Genomic DNA, 16,255 nt, shown 5'->3' with positions numbered 1-16,255 from the left:
CGCACTACAATAGGGCGCACGAGCCCTGACTGTGAGCTGCACAAAAGGGCACTCCGTTAGGGAAGTAGAGGGCAATTTGGAAGCTAACGCTTAGTTCGCGCATGCGTTAAAAAACTGCCGGGAAAAACCACGGTTTGAACATAAATAACTTTATTGACTGATTAATGCAGAACAACTTCTAATAAGTTGAGAGCACGTGTTTTTCATGGATCTGATTTGTTATCTAATGACTATTATATATTCGCTGGCTTTGCCGATTGAACGGTTTATAGGACAGTACGTGGTGCAGTGTGCCATAGTTATCTCATCTCATCTCATCTCATCTTCTCCCGCTTATCCGTAATTCGGTTCGAGGGGGCAGCAGTCTAAGCAGATTCCCCAGACACTACAATAGTTATGTGTAATGTATTAATTTTTACGGAATAAAGATGGAGTGTATGATTGCAACGGATTACTGCTGTTATCTTTATTGTGTGCGCGCGCGCGCGTGTGTGTTTACTTTGTAAGAAACTACCAAATCGCAGGAATGTTTCTTATAATTGGATATTTACCCGTTAATTAACATTGCTTACGTCCTAATTACCCGTGTCCTTTCACGAACACACGCGCACAAATGTGTACTTCCCTTTTGCACATATAAAAATATATATATTTTCGTATCTAATTTATTTTATATAATATTTATAGTGTCTTTTTAGTGCAAATGTTTTAAACAGCCGATCAGATTTTCATTTCACTGCAGATTGTGTCCTGTATATCTTGTATGACCATGATTGTGACAAATAAAAATCTTTGATTTAAAATCCTGAATTGAAAAGGAACCATCAATCCTTCATTCTTCAGTTCAATCATTCAGTTTTCACTACTGTGCAAGCAAGTAAAAGAGCTGAGATGTGTTTATATATATATATATATATATATATATATATATATATATATATATATATATATATATATATATATATATATATATATAAATATACAGTGAGGAAAATAAGTATTTGAACACCCTGCTATTTTGCAAGTTCTCCCACTTAGAAATCATGGAGGGGTCTGAAATTTTCATCGTAGGTGCATGTCCACTGTGAGAGACATAATCTAAAAAAAAAAATCCAGAAATCACAATATATGATTTTTTAACTATTTATTTGTATGATACAGCTGCAAATTAGTATTTGAACACCTGAGAAAGTCAATGTTAATATTTGGTACAGTAGCCTTTGTTTGCAATTACAGAGGTCAAACGTTTCCTGTAGTTTTTCACCAGGTTTGCACACACTACAGGAGGGATTTTGGCCCACTCCTCCACACAGATCTTCTCTAGATCAATCAGGTTTCTGGCCTGTCGCTGAGAAACACAGAGTTTGAGCTCCCTCCAAAGATTCTCTATTGGGTTTAGGTCTGGAGACTGGCTAGGCCACACCAGAACCTTGATATGCTTCTTACAGAGCCACTCCTTGGTTATCCTGGCTGTGTGCTTCGGGTCATTGTCATGTTGGAAGACCCAGCATCAACCCATCTTCAATGCTCTAACTGAGGGAAGGAGGTTGTTCCCCAAAATCTCGCAATACATGGCCCCGGTCATCCTCTCCTTAATACATTGCAGTCGCCCTGTCTCATGTGCAGAAAAACACCCCAAAGCATGATGCTACCACCCCCATGCTTCACAGTAGGGATGGTGTTCTTGGGATGGTACTCATCATTCTTCTTCCTCCAAACACGTTTAGTGGAATTATGACCCAAAAGTTCTATTTTGGTCTCATCTGACCACATGACTTTCTCCCATGACTCCTCTGGATCATCCAAATGGTCACTGGCAAACTTAAGACGTGCCTGGACATGTACTGGTTTAAGCAGGGGAACCTTCCGTGCCATGCATGATTTCAAACCATGATGTCTTAGTGTATTACCAACAGTAACCTTGGAAACGGTGGTCCCAGCTCTTTTCAGGTCATTGACCAGCTCCTCCCGTGTAGTTCTGGGATGATTTCTCACCTTCCTTAGGATCATTGAGACCCCACGAGGTGAGATCTTGCATGGAGCACCAGTCCGAGGGATATTTACAGTCATGTTTAGCTTCTTGCATTTTCTAATGATTGCTCCAACAGTGGACCTTTTTTCACCAAGCTGCTTGGCAATTTCCCCGTAGCCCTTTCCAGCCTTGTGGAGGTGTACAATTTTGTCTCTAGTGTCTTTGGACAGCTCTTTGGTCTTGGCCATTTTAGTAGTTGGATTCTTACTGATTGTATGGGGTGGACAGGTGTCTTTATGCAGCTAACGACCTCAAACAGGTGCATCTAATTTAGGATAATAAATGTAGTGGAGGTGGACATTTTAAAGGCGGACTAACAGGTCTTTGAGGGTCAGAATTCTAGCAGATAGACAGGTGTTCAAATACTTATTTGCAGCTGTATCATACAAATAAATAGTTTAAAAATCATATATTGTGATTTCTGGATTTTTTTTTTTAGATTATGTCTCTCACAGTGGGCATGCACCTACGATGACAATTTCAGACCCCTCCATGATTTCTAAGTGGGAGAACTTGCAAAATAGCAGGGTGTTCAAATAATTATTTTCCTCACTGTGTATATATATATATATATATATATATATATATATATATATATATATATATATATATATATATATATATATATATATATATATACCCTTTTAGCATATCTTTTAAAGGGAGAATACTATAGAAATAAAGCTTGGACACATTGTAGGGTAGTCAATGTGCAGCTTGTATAGCATTATAGATTTACTATCCTATGAAAATAACTCAAAATACAGCCATTATTGTCAAAATAGCTGGCAGCAAAAGTGATAGCTATACATCATATAACCATGCAAAGCCACATGTCCTATTCATCATGTTTATGTTTTTGTCTGCTTGAAAGGACCATACAAATTTGTGTATGTTTTGTGTATTTGTGTATGAGGTGCCATGTTCAACATGACAGCTCATGGCAAAGAACTCTGAGGATTTGGGAATTAGAATTGTTGTTCCCTGCAAAGATGGCGGAGGTTCTAAGAATTCAGTTTAATTCACTTTTCTGTGTATAGCTCTTTTAACAATAAACATTTTCTCAAAGCAGCTTTACACAAGTAATGTGTTAATAAAGAATGAATAAGATTGTTCTTTATAATTGTAAGTTTGTCCCTAATCAGCAAGCTAGTGGTGACGGTGGCAAGGAAAAATGGTGGAGAAAAAAGGAGATGGTATAAAAAAGTATAAAAAAGAAACCTTAAGAGGAACTCAAGACTCAAGAGGGAACCCCATTTAGAGGCAGGCTGGGCAAGAACACCGGTCACTGGTACCCCAAGAGCATGCTTAATTCAACCAAGAGAGAGAGGGGCGGAATTTATTATTAAATAACCTTATTGTTGCATAAAAGTTAGTCACTGTGAAGTTGGGGACTCCAGCAAGCCTCGCTGTGGCAGCATAACTAAAAGGGAAAGCCAGAAGGTAACAGACATGAGGGAGCTCTGGGATAAGAGATGCCCCACCACACCACCGTCAACTAAACTGAGTGAACGTGTAGGAGTGAGAGGACAACAGCATACAAATATCCCAGTTCACCGAACACTGTATCCATGATCCATCCAAATCTGCTCCTTTACCTAAGAAAAATCTACTGATAAAAGACTTGACTAAATAAATATGTTTTCAGCCTCGACTTGAACACTGAGCCTGTGTCTGAGTCCCGAACACAAATTGGAAGGCTGTTCCATAACTGTGGGGCTTTATAAGAGAAAGCTCTGCCCATGCTGTAGTCTTCATTATTTGAGGTACCAACAAATAGTCTGCACCCTTTGATCTAATCAGGCGTGGGGGAACATAATCATACATAAGTTAATGGTATAATGGTACAATGCCAGCATTGCTTTAGAGGTTGCAGAAGCAGAAGTCTATTTGCATAGGTCATCCCAGAAAGAGACCTCTACTGAAGCAGGCTCAAAAGAAAGCTCGCAAACAGTTTGCTGAAGATAACCTGTCCAAGAGCATGAATTCCTGGAACCATGTCCTGTGGTTTGATTAGACTAAGTCTAAGGGTGACACCCTGGTGAGGAGAACCAAGAAAATTGTGTCTTGTCTACAGTCAAGCATGGTGGTGATATTATCATGGTGTGGGGCTGTATGAATACAGTAATCCTGATTCTGGTAGGCGAGTGTACAGTACTTTGTGAATTTGAATTTAAAAGCAATGTTAAAGAACACACACACACACACAAACACACACACACACACACACACACACACACACACACACACACACACACACACAAACACACACACACACACACACACACACACACAAACTAAAGAAAACTTATTTACATTAAACCTCCATTAGCAAGCATATAGAAATATGTTGTATACAAAACAGGTTCCTGTTATCATTCTTTGAAGCTATTTTACCATAAACTCAACAAACATCTCCAACCTATGGGTAACAACAATGTGCCTTTAGCTTTAGTGCAGCTATTGCAATTTCATAAAAAGTACAAAGTCCTCATCTCACTTCTACTTTCATGCTGTCGAAGGGATGGGGATCCGAGTTGATTTATGAAAGCTTTTTTTTTTTTTTTTTTTTTTTTTTTTTAACAATTTCAACAAACAGACAGTGTTAAAGAATTGGAGGCGTCCAAGAATAATCACAAACAGGTTTTGGCTTAGATTAGAAATCTTCTGATATTTGTGTTACAAGGGGTGAGCCATTAATCTGAGTCGTTTTTTTTTTTTTCCTCCAGCTGCTCTATCTTATCTGCCATTTTACTGTCAGTTGGCATGTGCATGCCTTTGCTGCTGGATAATATTTAATAGTTGGGCCAACTGCTTTCCCCTCCAGCTATAACTATAGAAAACTCACTATGGACTGCATGTTGAAAGTTCTTATTCTTGCTATTTTAAGTGGCAATTGTCATAGCAAGCTGTTAACAGGTGAGTCTGTAGAAAAAACTTATCTTTAATACATACATGTTAAAATTAAATGGGATTATCAACGTTTATTCTTAGCAGAGTATGTAACTTGATAGTCTACAATACACCGTAAATAGAATTAATGATAATATTTATCAGAATATAAAACTACAGATGAAAATGTATTTGAAAAATAGCCATTGGCTCTAGAACCAAGTTAGAAGGTAACAATAAACTGTGTAATCGTGGTAAGTTAAGATAAAGTCATAAGCTGCAATGAATGGTGAGACTGTAAGGAATTGAAGAGCAGTAATAGGATAATTGTAACTCAGTGTAGGCTGAAATATATATATATATATATATATATATATATATATATATATATATATAATATATATTATACACATTTTTAATTTGTATTTTTTCTGTGGTTTCACCTTTGTGCCAATTTAGGTAGTTTTTGGCATATCACAGACCTCCACTGGGACCCTACATATAGATTAGTTGATGAAAACTCCGGATCAGTTTGTAATTCAAGTGGGAATCGTCCGACCACACATGCGGGTACATTTGGAGACTATGTTTGTGATTCACCATGGGACCTCATCAGTTCCTCTGTGCATGCCATGAAGAATATCCTGCCTGAACCAGACTTCATTCTTTGGACTGGGTATTAATTTTTATATTTGATAAGCATTTTCTTTGAGCTAATTTGAAAAATCCAAATGTACAAATACATATTATATAGATATTCTATTTTCAACACTGCAAACTAGTTATTTTATTTAACAGTGATAATTATTGGCATTGAAAACATGTTGTAGTGTCATTTATTACAAATTTTATACAAAAACTTCAACAGAGATGATACACCTCATGTTCCTAATGAAAATCTGGGAGAAGAGGCAGTACTGAGAATCATTGGAAATCTCACCAACATCATAAAAACACTGTTTCCTAGTATGTACCACTAAATACAAACGTTTTTATAATTTTTTTTTTTTTTAATAAATGTATTACTTAGATAAGTCTGTTCTTGTTTTCTCAGAAACAAAAGTCTACTCAGCCCTAGGCAATCATGATTACCATCCAAAGAGTCAGTTGCCACCAACAGAAAACAACATGTATGGGCAAATACAAAAGCTTTGGGAAGACTGGCTGGATCCAGCATCGAGGAATACTTTTAAAAAAGGTAAAACAGGCTGGCATTCTTGACAACTTAAGATATTAAAGAGTTCTCCAAAGTAAAAAATGTAACCACTGATTTGACTGAAATGTTCAATTACATTAAAGATGAATTAATTTTGTTTTCAGGTGGATATTATACAGAAAAGCTGCTAAACCAAACTGGTTTAAGAGTTCTAGTCCTAAATACTAATCTGTATTATGACCAGAATAAAATCACAGAAAACATGAAAGATCCTGCAGACCAGTTTAAATGGGCTGACCAAGTGCTCAGTGAAGCTTCCAAAAACAATGAAAAGGTTATTTTCAATTCATCCGTGACACTTTGCAAGTTGTTAACATGAACAATGTGTAAATAATGTGAGTTTGTGTGTGTAAAGTTCATATGAATAATACTGGCTATTTTCCTTAATCAGGTGTACATTGTCGGTCATGTTCCTCCTGGTTTTTTTGAGAAGAAGCGACATAAGCCATGGTTTAGATCCGAGTTCAACAATCAATATATAGAACTTATACAGAAACATCATGACATTATAATCGGCCAGTTCTTTGGACATCACCACACTGACAGCTTTCGAATGTTTTACAGTACATCAGGTATCTTCAGTTATATTGATTGTGAACATACGTAGTGTTATAAATTATAAAATGTCATAAATTAGAACATGTAAATTATTGGTACAAATAATGTTGCCATTTAAAGTGTAGAATTTAAATATTTAAATATTAATTTTCATATTTTCAATTGAAAATTACTAAATGCATTTGTACAGGATCTCCAATTAGTGCAATGTTCCTGACTCCGGGGGTTACACCTTGGAAAACAACACTACCTGGAGTGGTAGATGGAGCAAATAATCCTGCCATTCGGGTGTTTGAGTATAACAACAAAACACTTTTGGTTGAGGTAGGGAAAAGGTTTCCATCTTGAATTATGGCAGATTGTTTTTTTCTTGACTGGTATTAATATACAATGAAAAAAATACTCACTTATTAATAATAATAATAATAGTAAAGAAACTTTACTATTTGTTCCCACATTTTTTGAAGACTTGTCTCTGTCTTTTCCATATAATATTTCAGGACATAGTGACCTACTATTTAAACCTGACCTATGCAAACATTGCACATGCCCGCTGGGAGAAGGAGTATCGTCTGACTGAAGCATTCAGAGTCCCAGATGCCTCCCCTGTCTCCATGCACCGTGTGTTGGATCAAATTGCACATCAGAACTGCTACCTGCAGAAGTATTATGGATTCAACTCAGTAAATTATGACCTGTCAGAATGCAATGCAGATTGCCGTATTGACCATGTGTGTGCTATGAGAGAGGTAGGCTTTGAGGCTTATGAGCATTGTGTGCAGAAGGAGGAAGCTTCTTCTACTGTCCCAGCAATACTGACCATAGTTTTTGCACTTTCTGTAAGTCTGTGGGGCAGCTAATAATCCTTTAAGAAGCCATCCATTTACAAGCAAATCTTTGACTTTGTTTCTTCTCATTTACTACAGCAAGCCATATTTTTGCCATACAATCTCATATTGTTGTAAATTATCTGGAGGAAGAATCAAAGACAAATTAGAACAATGGGTTTCTTTTTGTTTATCATAGCGCAGACTATTTCCTTACCTTATTTAGACCTGTACTATATTTACTACAGTTCTATTTAAATGGCATTTTAAGATTAATTGTTTATAATTGTATATTAAACTGTTAAAAATACACATATGTATATTTTAGATTTTATGACATGATTTTTTTCTTTACTGCATGTTATACAGTGCATCTGGAAAGCACAGCGCTTTATTTTTTCCCACATTTTATGTTACGTTACAGCCTTATTCCAAAATGGATTAAATTCATTATTTTCCTCAAAATTCTACAAAGAATATCCCATAATGACAACATAAAAGATGTTTGTTTGAAATCTTTTGCAAATTAAAAAAAATAATAATAATAAAATCTCATGTACATAAGTATTTACAGCCTTTGCTCAATACTTTGTTGAAGCATCTTTAGCATCAGTCACAGCCTCAAGTCTTTTTGAGCATGATGCTACAAGCTTGGCAGACCTATTTCTGGGCAGTTTCTCCCATTTTTCTTTGCAGAACCTCTCAAGCTCCATCAGGTTGATGGAGGGTCAGTGCACAGCCATTTTCATATCGCTTCAGAGATGTTAAATCGGGTTCAAGTCTGGGCTCTGCCTGGGCCACTCAGGAGCTTTAACAGTCGTCCCATAACCACTCCTTTGTTATCTAGGCTGTGTGATTATGGACATTGTCCTTTTAGAAGATGAACTGTCACCCCAGTCTGAGGTCCAGAGCACTCTGGAGCAGGTTTTCATTAATGATGTCTCTGCACATTGCTGCATTCATCTTTCCCTCAATCCTGACTAGTCTCCCAGTTCCCGCCACTGAAGAACATCCCCACAGCATGATGCTGCCACCACCGTGCTTCACTCTCGGGATGGTATTTGTCAGGTGATGAGCCTGGTTTTCTCAGAGAAATGCTGGAGCTTTTTTAGAGTGACCATCGGGTTCTTGGTCACCTCCCTGACTAAGGCCCTTCTCCCGCAATTCGTGGCTTGGTTTGTGCTCTGACATGCACTATTAACTGTGGGACCTTATATAGACAGGTGTGTGCCTTTTAATATATGTCCAATCGATTGAATTTACCACATCTCAAAGATGATCAGTGGAAACAGGATGCACCTAAACTTAATATTTAGTGTCATGGCAAAGGCTATGAATACATATGTACGTGTTTTTTTTTTTTTACTGTTTTAAAAAATTTTAATACATTTGCAAAGATTTGAAATAAACTTCTTTCACTGTATCATTGTGTGGTATTCTTTGTACATTATTTAGAAAAATAATGAATTTAATCCATTTTGGAATAAGGCTGTAACATAATGTGGAAAAAGTGCTGTAAATACTTTCCGGATGCACTTGATCTTTAAAAGCAAAATTATTAAATATTGCCTTCCTTTGCAATTATTATGAGTCAGAACCTGGAGATGTTTGGAAACCTTGTTAATGAGCTATATTCCAACATCATATCTCCATTTATCGATGTACCTGTTAAAATGAAATAATATTAATGTAACTGAGACTAATATGAAATATTTCTTGGACTTTATTGTTTAAAGCACATTGACTAAGTACAATAATTACTTGTTAATTACTATTGTTAAAACCTGAATTTGTGTTGGATCACATGACCAGAATTTGTTTAGCAGAGATGTAAGGCTTCATTGCATTGTCCAAAGCTTTGTGGAAGTCCTTCATGGTCACTTCAGAGCAGAATGGGGCTGCGAGTTTTCCAGAACGGATAAGAGAACATAGCTCTTCCAACATGACATGCAACGCCTTATCATCTGTGAAAATCACAAATACAGCTAAAACTTCCTTCCATGCCACATGTCAATAATATATGTATAAAAAATACACTTCCATGCACACATGAGAGAATGAGAGTGTTAATTTATAAAAGCCTTGGCTTACCTTGTTTATTATCTCTTTTCCACTGAGTAACCCAAAATCCTCGTACTTTCACGTCTTTGAAGATGAGAGCACTCTTCAAAAAATAATAAGAAAAAAAACAACTGTTAACCCTGTAAAAAAGCATTCAAAGCATATACAGATATGCCATATATGTAGTTTTTAAACAAAAACAAATGTATGTTTACCACAGGCACAGTCACTGGCTGCTTAGCCATCCCTCCATAGGTCACCATAGTGCCACCAGTCCTGCACAGAACATAGCACCACAAGCAAAACTAATCTTTATCAGGTTTTGTTTTACTTAATAAACATTTCATTATTCTGTTACACTAAACCCACTTTCTTTTCTCAGCAATGCAACTTACTGTAAATGCCGAAGAAGCTCTGTGGCACTTTTTCCTCCCACACCATTAAGAGCCAGTTTAGGCCGAGGACAAACCTATATTAGATAAACATTGAGTATAAATATTCTGCTTGTTCAACACATTTTCTTGTTTTATTATGAAATAATCCAATCACAAAAGGTACACTATATCTGCAAAAGTATTGGGACACCTGGCTTTTCCTGCCATACGTGGTTCTTCATTAAACTTTTACCACAACGTTGGAGGCACACAATTGTATTTGATGTGTTTGGCTGCGGTAACATTAACTTTACCTTTCATTTGAACTAGGAGACCCAAACCTGTTCCAGCATGACAATGCCCATGTGTACAAAACCAACTCCATAAGGATATGGGTTACATTTTTTGAAGTTTAAGATTTTGAGCTGAATGTTTTACAGCTCTGACCTTAACCCTACTGAACACCATTGAGATTAATTAAAACACTGACTACTACCACAGGCCTTATCACCTACATCAGTACCTGACTTTAGTAACACCCTCGTGTCTGAATGAGCACAAATCTCCACAAGCACACTCCAAAATCTAGTGCAACATCTTTCCAGGAGAGTGGAGGAAATTATGAGAGCAAATTGGGACTAAATGTGGAATGCGATGCTCAGAAAGCACATGCCATACTTAATGATCAGGTGTCGGCAAACTTTTGGCAATACAGTGTATAATAAATGTAAATCTCTGGGACTTTTCTTTTAGAGGAAACCAGCCTTAAAGATGTCCTTCATTTCTGGCTTTCTTAACGCCTCCTCTTTAATCACATAAGTGGCTCCCATCGCTTTAAGTTTGTCAGTCAGCTGTTGCAGGTCTGGTCTAGCAAATCAAACACATGTATTCACACTTAACTTGTAAATACAATTAATATGTCCACTATACCTTTAAGCCAACTATTAATAGATAATATTACCTGTCTCTGACTACATTAATTGTATGAACACCCTTTGCTGCAGCTATCTGGATCACAGCCTGTCCAACTCCACTGTTAGCTGCATTCTGGATGACAGTGTCTCCTAAGATCACAAATTATGCAAAGCCATGATCTGTTTAAATTATGATGTCAGAATCAGAGTCAAAACAATTACATTTTTAACATGAGACTAAGACTATGCCAAACCTTTTTGCATTGACATAAAAGCATAAATTACCAGGCACCAGACTCTCAAAATCAGAGAGCATTCGGTATGCAGTGCAAGGGTTGACTCCTAGAGTGGCTGCCGAAATTAGGGAGATTTCACTGGGCACGGTCACCAAATCACTCTCACTAAAAACAGCAGCAGTCCTCCATGTGCCTATACAATAACATTTAAACAAACAAAAAGACCCCATGAAACTAAGCATGTTAAAGTTACAAGACCAACTTTAAGATGCAAAAACTCACCTAAGCCAGCATCTCTAGGAATGACCCAGTCACCCACTTTGACCACGTGGACCTGGCTGCCCACTTCTAAGACCTGACCCACTCCCTCATTCCCACCTACAGCTGGAAGATCAGGCAGTATTGCATAGCTTCCTATTAAAGCAAAGTGTGTAAATAGCAGTTAGTTAAATTATCTCATTATCTGTGATACACATCTTTAGATTTATCAAGTGGCTATCCCATTTGCTTGTACATATTTAACATAGTTTGATACAGTACACTAATACAAGTGTGTTCATTATTTTATTATAATTTAACCAATCTCATGGTTTAAAAGAATTGGTCTGACCTGTTACCAGCTGGCAAAACACAAACCAATCTGATCAAACTGTTAGACCACCGTTTCCAGTTATTTTCAAGCTTCCTTATTACTTTCCTGAACTGATCAATAAACATTTCAGACAATAAATATTTCAGAAGCAGGTCAGAATAAGTTCAAGCATATGTTGTTTCTTTCATTTTTAATTATAATTTGATGGATATTTTTGTATACTTATCAAGCATGTTTTCTCAGCTCATCATCCATTTAAACTGTGGCGGGCCATCAGGGATAAACATTATCACAGCTGTCTATCATAGTCACAGCTGCACCACATACAGTGGTGTGAAAAAGTGTTTGCCCCCTTCCTGATTTCTTATTTTTGTGCATGTTTGTCCCAATTTCATGTTTCAGCTCATTAAACTAATTAAAATATTAGTAAAAGATAACACAAGTGAACACAACATGCAGTTTTTAAATGAAGGTTTTTAATTACTGAGGAAATCCAAAACTATATGGCCCTGTGTGAAAAAGTGTTTGCCCCCCAAACCAACTAACTGGTTGGGTCACTCTTAGCAACAACAACTGTAATCATGGTGTTGTGGGGTTTTTTGTGACCTCTTGGATGAGTCATCGCTGTGCTCTTGGGGTATTTTTTAATTGTTCTCAATGGGTTTCTTGCTTTAATAAGGGTTTAGTAAGGGCACTGTATGCGATAGCTGTCTGTGATGCTCTGTTATACTGCATTTCTGCATAGAATTGATGGATTCAATAGCCGTCGTGTCACAATGAGGATATTAGGAGGTGGGTTGAATCAGGTAGAACACTACTGAAGGTCAAGGTGAGAAATGCTTGCCCTGCCATTTCATTCAAGTTAAATAAATGTAAAAGCTTACATATACAAATAATAAAGACTTAATAGTCACTGTGTTCTTGCCTTGGATCATGTTTATATCTGAAGGGTTGATGGGAGCTGCAAGCATTTTCACAAGGACACTTTTAGCTTCCAGGGCTGGAAGCTTTAGGGTCTCCAACCTGTCGATGACAAAATGCAACACAACTGGTGGCAAGTTTCTAGGAGTATAAAACAAATATTTAGTTCATGTACACCGTGCTTACTGAACAGCTTGTATGGGATCTCCGTGACTCCTGTAGACCAGCGCAGTGGTCTCAGTGACTGGTGCCCGTGTTGAGAAGTAAGAGTGAGAGATGGTGCTGGGTAGGAAACCGGGTGCATTACAGGACCGACTCCGGGATTTAGTAGATGTAGCTCTTCCACAAGCCGCACTATGAAGCGGCAATCTCTGGGACAAAACCCGCACAACGCGCCAGACTCCCATCTTTACTGCTGGGCTTTCAAACTACATCATTTACTAGATTTGCATGTTTGCCTGTTATCTGAACTCTGTCCAGTCAAAACACCTGAGCAACAAAATGTGTACACTAGGCAGCCATGTTGTTGCGCAATTCCTCCTCCTCTGTAGACTTTAACGGTGGATGGCAAATGAATTCATGTGCTTTACCGCCATCTGCTGATCTGGAGTCGTGCTTACAATAACATACACCAGGCAATTTAATTTATTTTAAAATAAAATAAAATTACAAAAAAAATAAATTACAAAATCAGGCTTCTTAAAATGTGACTGAATTTCTTTAATTGTACTCATATGACTCCCCCTTAGGCTCATCCTCAGCATTTGCCTTTTATTGTTTTTAGATTGTTGCACACATTACTATTGTTGTTGACAATTTCCTTTACTCAGCATTCTTCACAGTTAAACAGATTTATTTAAAATAAACCATATTATGTAAACAAACAAAACCTAAACCTTCTTTTTCCTACTCCACGCTTCACATTTGTATTTGCACTTATATTTATGGTATTTGGCAGACTTATCCAGAGTGATGTACAGAAGTGGACGTTGTCTTACAACAGCATTACAAAGATAAATAGGTTATAAAATATGAATTTATATGTTTACAATAAACACATCCCGAAAAAAACCACCCACAATTGGGTTTATTTTACAGATATCGCATCATCTGGTTTCCCTATTCCACTCTTCTTGCTCTTTTCTTTTAGTTGGGTTCCCCTTGTCTGCATTTAACATTTTTGACATTTGGCAGACACCCTTATCCAGAGCCTTAGATTTAATTATTCAAACACATCAGTTTGCACAATATTAAAGTACAGATTTTCCTTTGTGTACTTCTCTGCAATAACTACCACCACTTTACCTGCATCCTTGAGCAAACTTCTTAATCCTCAATGGCTCGGTTATATAAATGAGATACATGTAATTTGCTCTGGATGAGGACACCTGCCACACAGATATGCCCACCTATTTAATCCCATATAACTTCAAATTAAAGATATAATCTATTTTGATCCGTCTGATTGTAGATTACACAGCACTGAGCAAAAATCTGAGCTCAGAGCTCTAAAATTTATAATGCTTTTTTCTATTAATTTGACCATCTTTACACATTCCATTCTACACACCATAGTTATTGGTGCCAACTAAAAGGAACTTACAGATGATCTGTTTACCATCTTGTATATTTTGTTCCTTACCTGGAACTGCATGTGATGCAAATACCTTTCCTGACTTTCTATGATTAGATCCACCTGTATAAATAGGCAGTTTATTTGCTATTTTTGTTCACACTGTCATACTGTTCATGACCTTCAAACAGTAGGTGTTATATCTACATCTCACTGTTATTATAACCAAAACTAATGTTGGTAGAACATTAAATGTCACATCCTTTTTGTTTAAAATACCCATTTCCATGCAACAGTGCCCGTAGTCCAATCTAATCTATTGTATTTCTGCTTTATTACATGTTGGAGGATCCTTTTAATAATAATGTAATCTGGCCCAATAGGTAGTGTCTTATATTGCTTTAGGCACGATGAGAGCACTGCAGAACGCATGGTTGGATGCCATTTAAATTGTTTATCGATGTTTTGGTACCTGAGCCATATTTAATTGTTTTAAATATTTCCCATTACATATAATAGGAAGAAGTAAACTTTAGTCTACTTCTTCCGATTGTATTAAAATATATTCCTATTGTATTAAAATACATCCTCCAATAATTCCTCTATTATCCGAAAATATTTATTCATATAGAAAATCCAAAAGATTTGCACACAAACCTTTCGATATAGAGTATCTTACAAACGTAAAAACACCCCTCACATTTCAGCAGCCATTTTAATCTATTCAAGGGACAATACTAAAGAAATTAAACTTGAATATATTTGAAAGTAGTCAATGTAAAGCTTGTATAGCAGTACAGGTTTTCTGTCCCTTAAAAAATGTAACATACAGCTATTATTTTCAAAATAGCTGGTAATAAGTCAGTACACCTTTACTGACAAGTGAACTTGTCAAAACTGTATCCAAAGTGTCAATATTTTGTATGAGCACTATTGTTATCTAGCTTCCACTCCTCCATAATGAGATCACAAGATTATTATTATATTTCAACTATTTAAGAGCTACAAGCGATTCAAAATGTGGTTATTTAAGTAGGTTATAAATCAGCAGTCAGGCATTTATTTAGGCAGTTATTTGAATCTTGTTCAGAAAAACAGCTGCATTATAGCATATTGCTTATCCCTTTTTTTATTTATGCATTTAATTCATTCGTTAAAATTGTTAAGGGTGAAGAATTTATAGACTCAATTATAAACAGAAGTTTTCTGGAATTGCTTTAGAGACAGTAATGCTGCAATGCATAATTCATAATCAATATAAGTTACAATGACAATTCTTTCATTGACCTAAGCGTTTTGAGAAATATTCAGAAAGCTTTTAATGTTTTTTAAAGAATATAAATTTAATTGTCAGTATTAACCAAATTAGCCCAAACAAAACAACTGATAGACTGTTATAAAATAAAATCATTTCAAAATATATAGCATATATATAAAAAGAAATTTGTAAACCTAGCCAAACACATGAGGTAGGCAAGTGAGTGCGGTTTTGCTGCTTGCGATTGAACTTCAGGAGCACTAATCTGGAAGAAGATAGTTGCCTGAATCATCTGAATTCTTTTACTAGAATAGAAACAAATATTTCCAAAAAGTATATATATATATATAAAAAAAAAAAAAAGGCAATCAGAAATGTATCCCACATATGGAAAACTATCCAGCAATATGTGCTAAAATTACTCTCCATCTTTTTACAAATGTGTGCACACAAATTACCTCATGCCTTTGGGGCTGAAAATGGACTAACACAACAAAACAGAAAAGACTTTTACAAAATAAAATTTGTTTACTTAAATGTTTTTATAATAGAATGATTGTTGGTAAACCCATATTCAAAAGAATTTGCGTAAAAAATAGTAACAAAGAAATTGTATCAACATAGGGTTATATGATGATTGTTATGTTACAATTCAATAAAGCTAATGTGATTCTCTAGCATGCATCACTGGATTCATCTACTACTAAATGTAATCAACAAACATCTGACAATCTTATGCAGTCCCTGAGATTTTCAGGTTTATGGTCGATTAACAAATACCATTGGTTATTGCTCGCAAAT

The 16,255-nt window shown here is 36.2% G+C and overlaps 2 protein-coding genes across 2 annotated transcripts; one reads left to right on the top strand and one right to left on the bottom strand.

Moving 5' to 3' along the window:
* The first annotated feature begins 4,796 nt into the window (after positions 1–4,796).
* smpdl3b (sphingomyelin phosphodiesterase acid like 3B) lies at positions 4,797–8,092 on the top strand. The gene is made up of 8 exons (XM_083557454.1): positions 4,797–4,951; positions 5,384–5,600; positions 5,793–5,890; positions 5,979–6,122; positions 6,245–6,414; positions 6,532–6,712; positions 6,889–7,022; positions 7,199–8,092. Exons 1-8 carry the CDS (start codon positions 4,882–4,884, stop codon positions 7,556–7,558), a joined length of 1,374 nt encoding a protein of 457 aa, XP_083413580.1. The 5' UTR covers positions 4,797–4,881; the 3' UTR covers positions 7,559–8,092.
* A 1,138-nt stretch (positions 8,093–9,230) lies between these two features.
* mecr (mitochondrial trans-2-enoyl-CoA reductase) lies at positions 9,231–13,179 on the bottom strand. The gene is made up of 10 exons (XM_083557580.1): positions 12,810–13,179; positions 12,628–12,725; positions 11,393–11,524; positions 11,160–11,303; positions 10,922–11,024; positions 10,725–10,827; positions 9,982–10,055; positions 9,802–9,862; positions 9,617–9,689; positions 9,231–9,489 (listed from the first exon to the last, which is right to left on the bottom strand). Exons 1-10 carry the CDS (start codon positions 13,028–13,030, stop codon positions 9,326–9,328), a joined length of 1,173 nt encoding a protein of 390 aa, XP_083413706.1. The 5' UTR covers positions 13,031–13,179; the 3' UTR covers positions 9,231–9,325.
* Between the last annotated feature and the right edge of the window lie 3,076 nt (positions 13,180–16,255).

Source organism: Silurus aristotelis, assembly GCF_946808225.1.
Source record: "Silurus aristotelis genome assembly, chromosome: 1".
NCBI classification, from domain to species: Eukaryota; Metazoa; Chordata; class Actinopteri; order Siluriformes; family Siluridae; genus Silurus; species Silurus aristotelis.
The sequence above is the reverse complement of the archived record's forward strand: the minus strand, read 5'-3'. Positions and strand labels throughout refer to the sequence as shown.